At 35.6% G+C, this 5,796-nt stretch overlaps 1 protein-coding gene across 1 annotated transcript; it reads left to right on the forward strand.

The window, feature by feature from the left end:
- The first annotated feature begins 4,714 nt into the window (after positions 1-4,714).
- Positions 4,715-5,194, forward strand: LOC117685268 (uncharacterized). Its single transcript, XM_034459593.2, has one exon. It carries the CDS (start codon positions 4,715-4,717, stop codon positions 5,192-5,194), a length of 480 nt encoding a protein of 159 aa, XP_034315484.2.
- Positions 5,195-5,796: the final 602 nt, after the last annotated feature.

The following is a 5,796-nucleotide window of genomic DNA, read 5'->3' on the forward strand; positions in this document are numbered from 1 at the left end:
AAAAACCTTCATGCATAAAACATATTTGTTCATAGTTTTATAAATTTATAAGAAATATATGCAGGTCCAGAACAATCACAAGATTTAGCTGCATAGCTTGATTTACCTACATAGCTTTAATTACCTACCTAAAGTAGGTTTTTTAGCTACTCAATCATACTTTTGTTTTAATTGGGCATAAGTACTAAACGTCGCACTCGGAAGAAGCTATATTTTTCAATAATTTGACTTATAGCAGTTGTCAAGTTTATACTGAACAATTAATAATTAATAATGTTATAATTTCTTCAAAACTTAAAATGTTTAAATAACCTTTATTTGCAATTTGTCTATTGCATGTATGATTGATTTCGTGTAATTAATTCTGGATGGGCAATTTTTTCTATTTTTGGGTCGGGTAAAACTTAGCGTATTATGTAACTTCCGCCCAGCATCTCTGTGCACATGGTTTGACGAGAACAATAAACGAATCGTAACACTTAGTGACTTGGTCAGGAGAACAAGTTCTTACTGTAGCTGGTCATCAAATCGAGTCAAGTCTCAGATACTGATTTTGATTATTTACTGACATTGATTAGTAAATATATAAAATTAATGTATGGTTGTTATGTAATTACTAATAAACGTTGTATAGTTTACAGTTCTTAATATGTTGAAGAACCAACATTGAAGAAAAATCTTCATCAGTATCAAAGATTTGATTCGATTCGATGACAAAGCCAGCTACAATAATCAATATCTATTAGGGAGGGTATCGAACCCTCGTACATAGTCATCGAACTGAACTACTTACAAAGATCTCTCTCTCTCTCTCTCTCTCTCTCTCTCTCTCTCTCTTAATTAGATCACATAATCACCAATAAAGCTGATATGGTGTATTCGAGCACATTTCCTGTTACCCCCCCCCCCCCCCCCCCCCAGGAAAAGGAGTGGGTTCAATTACCGCTATCAACAGAAAATAAGTGATACATGTACAAGCTAATGGTTAACTTTTATCAAACAAAGCACTTGTTCTTATAGCTATCTATGTCATTTTCTCTAAGTAGCACTTTGAATGTTGTAGAAGCAATTAATTCTATCGTTTTGTATACAGCTCTGACTATGCGGGGCCACTAGGCTATCTGCCCGCTTTGCAGCAGCTTGTTCCATTTTGCCTAGGGAGAAAATCGAACCCTCGTACATAGTCATTGAACTGTACCACTTACAAACAAAGATCTCTCTCACTCTTTCTCTCTGAATTAGATTTCGTAATCATCAATAAAGCTGATATGATGTATTTGAGCACATTTTATGTTATCAACCAGGAAAAGGAGTGGGTTTAATTCCTACTATCAACAGAAAAAAAGAATACATGTACAATCTAATGGTTAACTTTTATCAAGCACAACACTTCTTCTATTTGTGTCATTTTCTCAAAGAAGCACTATAAATTTTTTTGAATCAATTTATTCTATCATGATTATAATTACAGCTCTGACTAAGCGGGGCCACTAGGCTCTCTGCCTGCTTTGCACCAGCTTTCTGTTCCATAATGCCTAGGGAGGGAATCAAACCCTCGTGCATAGTCATTGAACTGTACTACTTAAAAACAAAAAATAAACGGTTTAAGGTTATTAAGCTGATAATCCTTCAGCATATGGAGAAAACCATCTCAGTAGTGTACCTGAAGGGGTGGATACTGAACTTATAGCTTAATGCATTAAATTTCATCCTGTTTCTACTTTCAGGTAACTGTACTCAAGATATAAATCAAGATAAAAGAGAGGAATTTAAAGATAAAAATACCAAAGCAAAGTGATTAAGAATATAGATTTTTAAATGATAAATTCATAACAATGGCTTTTCTACAGGGGGTGTAAGTTCAAAATAATACGATTATCCTCTTAACTAATGGTCATCACTTCTTTGTATCAATGTAACTTAGGATACATAAGGATATAAATACTGATCTGTTAAGATTAAGGGGGTTTACTTAGTGGTTTACAATACTGATTTTTCAATGATAAAATGAAAATTATGGGTTTTCTGCTGGGGGTTTAATTTCGAAATAAAGGGATTTTTCCTGAAGGTAAAGGTGTTTATTACTTTGTATTGATGTGATATAGGATAAATTAGGGAACAAATATTGATCCCAAAAGATTTAGGGAGTTTCTTAAGTGATTAACTATACCGATTTTCAACAATAAATTGAAAATTATGGATTGTCTCAGGGGGGTATAATTTCTAAATGAAAGAATTTTTCCTGAAACTAATGCTGATTATTTCTTCGTATTTATGTAGTTAATGAGAAATGAGGGTGTAAGTCTTAATCCCAAAAGTTTTTGGGGGTCTACTAAGCGTTTAACTATATTCATTTTTGAACTTTAAACTGAAGAATATGGGTTCTGTCCTGGGGATGTAATTTCTTAATTAAATGATTTTTGATTTAACTAATGCTGTTTAATTCTTGGTATTATTGTAATAAAGGATAAATGAGGGTTTAGGTAACAATTCTGAAACATTTATGGGGTCTCTTAAGCGTTTCAGTATACCCATTTGTTAATGCTAAAATAGAATTTTTTTTATAATAAAATGATTTTGCCTTCAACTATTGCTGTTTATTTTTTTGTATTCATGTAATGAAGAATAAATACGGGTGTAGGTATTCATAACAAAAGATTTAGGGAGTTTCCTAAATGATTTACTACACTGATTTTTTAACGATAAAATGAAAATTATGGGTTTTCTCTGAAGGTGTTATTTCTCAATAAAAGAATTTTTCCTGAAACAAAAGCTGATTATTTCTATGTATTAATGCACTGAAGGAGAATTGAGGGTGTAAGTCATAATCTCAAAAGTTTTAAGAGGTCTACTAAGCGTTAAACTATATCCATTTTTTAACGTTAAAATGAAGAATATGGGTTTCTTCATGGGGATGTAATTTCTTAATAAAAAGATTTTTCATTTGACTAATGCTGTTTATTTCTTTGTATTCATGTAATTAAGGTTATATAAGGGAGTAAGTATTCATACCAAAAGATTTAGGGAGTCTCTTAAACGTTTAATTATATCAGTTTGTTAACTTAAAACGAAGAATATGGGCTCCTTCAAGGGGGTGTAATTTCTAAAAAAAAAAGAAAAGATTTTGCCTTAAATTAATGCAGTTTATTTCTTTGATTCGATGACCAAGCCAGCTACAATAATCAATATCTATTCAACAGGTCCAGTTCTATCTCTTGATTTATCTATATAACTTAAATAACCTAACTACTATAGCTTTTTATATATGTAGTTTTATTTAGCAATTATCAATAGCTTAAAAAGCTTTATATCTAATTCAAGTTATCAGCTAAATCAAGATATTATTCTCAATATTCTGGACCTGTTCAATTCATAATTCGATTCATATTTTAAATATTACCTAAGAAATCCCCCACTGTGTTTTGGTAGTTCTCATTTTTTGCCTTTTGTTTTGTAAATGAGTGTAGCCTTCTGGCAGAAGACGCACATAACAAACAGGAACTTAATGGAATAAGTTTTAGCGGAGTCTCCATAAGAATAACAAAAAATGTGACAAAAGTAAAAGTGAAACCGAAACTAGGTTAAAAGTAGTTCCTTTCCCAACATTCAAAGCGTGCTATGGATGCCATAGCATGACGTCCGAGGTTAATGTCGAGTTCGCGAGACATCCGAGTAGTTCCGAGTGGAATTATCACCGCTCCATGTATCTGGTGAGACTCGACTTACCTTAAATCATGATGGGCAAGAGTTAACATTTAAAAGACTAGTTGTTGGCAATCTAGACACCCCCATTTTGGCTGGAATTCCAATGACATTACAATTAGACCCGCCCGACAGGAAGTCAGAATTAGTGACAAGTGTGTATTCCGGTATGGCACGAAAACTCGAAAAGGACGTCACTCCATTCGGCTCACACAAGTACTTCGAGCTCCAGTGGCACACACCACAACTCTGAGGCCGGGAGAATATATTGAAGTCAACCTTCCCGACAATATGACTAGTCCGGTTGAGTACAACACATTTTCGCTGGAGCCCACATCATGCCAGAGTTCTACAACAAATTGGCCTCCTCCTTCATCTATAGAGAGTGTAGCAGGAAAAGTACGGATTGCAAATTTGTCAGATGATCCTTGTACCATTAAAAGAAACCAGCACTTGTGTCTAGTGAGATCCACTTTCTCCGCGGATGTTTCTCCACATGAAAGCACTACGCCTGACCCAAACACAAAAGACAGCAAAAAATCAACCACACATTCTGCTGCAGTCAACCTTGACCCTCATAGTACCCTTTCTCCCGAAATGAAAGCACAGTTCAAACAGACTCTCGACACATACGATGAGGTGTTAAATCCGGATTTTAAAGGTTACAATTGTGCCAGTGGTCCACTCAAGGCTGTTGTTAATATGGCGCCAGTCCAACCTCCTCAAAGAAAGGGACGCTTACCTCAATACAATAAACAAATTCTTTCAACACCTCAGGACAAATTTGACGAGTTGGAGGCATGTGGTGTCTTCACTAAGCCAGACGTTGTGAAAGTCAATGTCGAGTATGTAAACCCATTAGTCCTTGTCAAATGTTGGGGGATACAGCAAGCCCCAGCCATCGCTTATGCCTGACGTAGATTCGACTCACCGACAAATTGCTCAGTGGAGATATATTGCAATTACAAACATTACACAGGCATTCTATCAAATCCCTCTGGCAAAAGAGTCCATGAAGTACTGCGGTGTGGTAACCCCCTTTCGTGGCGTCAGAGTTTACGCTCGTTCAGCAATAGGTATGCCTGACTCAGGGACCATTTTAGAGGAGCTGACCTGTAGAGTTCTGGGTGACTTAGTCCAGGAAGGTGTAGTTGCTAAGTTAGCGGATGATCTGTACTGTGGTGGATCTACCCCTATAGACCTCCTTAATAATTCCACAAGGACTCTTCAAGCTCTACAGAGAAATGGCCTTAACTTATATGCATCAAAAACCATGATCACTCCAAAGGAAACCACAATCTTGGGGTGGATATGGCGTGAAGGCACCCTTCGTGCAAGCTCTCACCGAATTGCTGCGTTAGTCAACTGTCAAGCCCCATCTACTGTCACTGGCTTGAGGTCATTTATTGGTCAAAGTCCTTGGACGTGTCTTAAAAGGATGCTCACAGGCCATTTCTCCTTAAGATACCGCCACTTCTGGCAAGGACTCTAATGACAAAATTCAGTGGACTGACGATCTCCATAACCACTCTGAAAAGGCCAAGAAAAATCTCTCATCCAATCAGACAATTACTCTACCACAAGCTTCAGACCAGGCGACCATTTCACTAACAATTCTTAGATTGTAAACGTACGAGTACACTTACGATTTCCGGACGTGCACGTATCCGAGCGTTTCACTAAACCTATCGTAAACGTAGCACTTACGATTTGCGAGGCACGTCCAACTTTGCGGAACTCTTCTGTCAAATTTTTCATCGTATGATTTTTTTTTTCTGTAAATGTAAATATCTGACAATAACTTTTTTTCCATTGATATACAGCTCAGTTAAAATTTAAATAAAATTTAATAAACATTATTATAATTGCTTAGTGACAAAATAGTGAATGAAGATATCAATTAAATCATGGGCACTGTGTATTAATTTTAATATTGTAATGTTTTGAATGTATGCATTATACACACACACTCTCTCTCTCTTTTTCTTTCTCTCTTTACTGCATACCTAATCATCGAGCGAACATTGTCATTGTGTAATTTAATAAAAAAAAAAAAGGGTCAACAAAATTAAAAGTATATAGATTTTTTGGTGA

This window comes from Magallana gigas, chromosome 1, assembly GCF_963853765.1.
Source record: "Magallana gigas chromosome 1, xbMagGiga1.1, whole genome shotgun sequence".
NCBI classification, from domain to species: Eukaryota; Metazoa; Mollusca; class Bivalvia; order Ostreida; family Ostreidae; genus Magallana; species Magallana gigas.

Bases quoted from the DNA above. Each gene is read 5' to 3' on its own strand.
- LOC117685268 (XM_034459593.2), top strand. From the start codon at position 4,715: ATGAAGTACTGCGGTGTGGTAACCCCCTTTCGTGGCGTCAGAGTTTAC.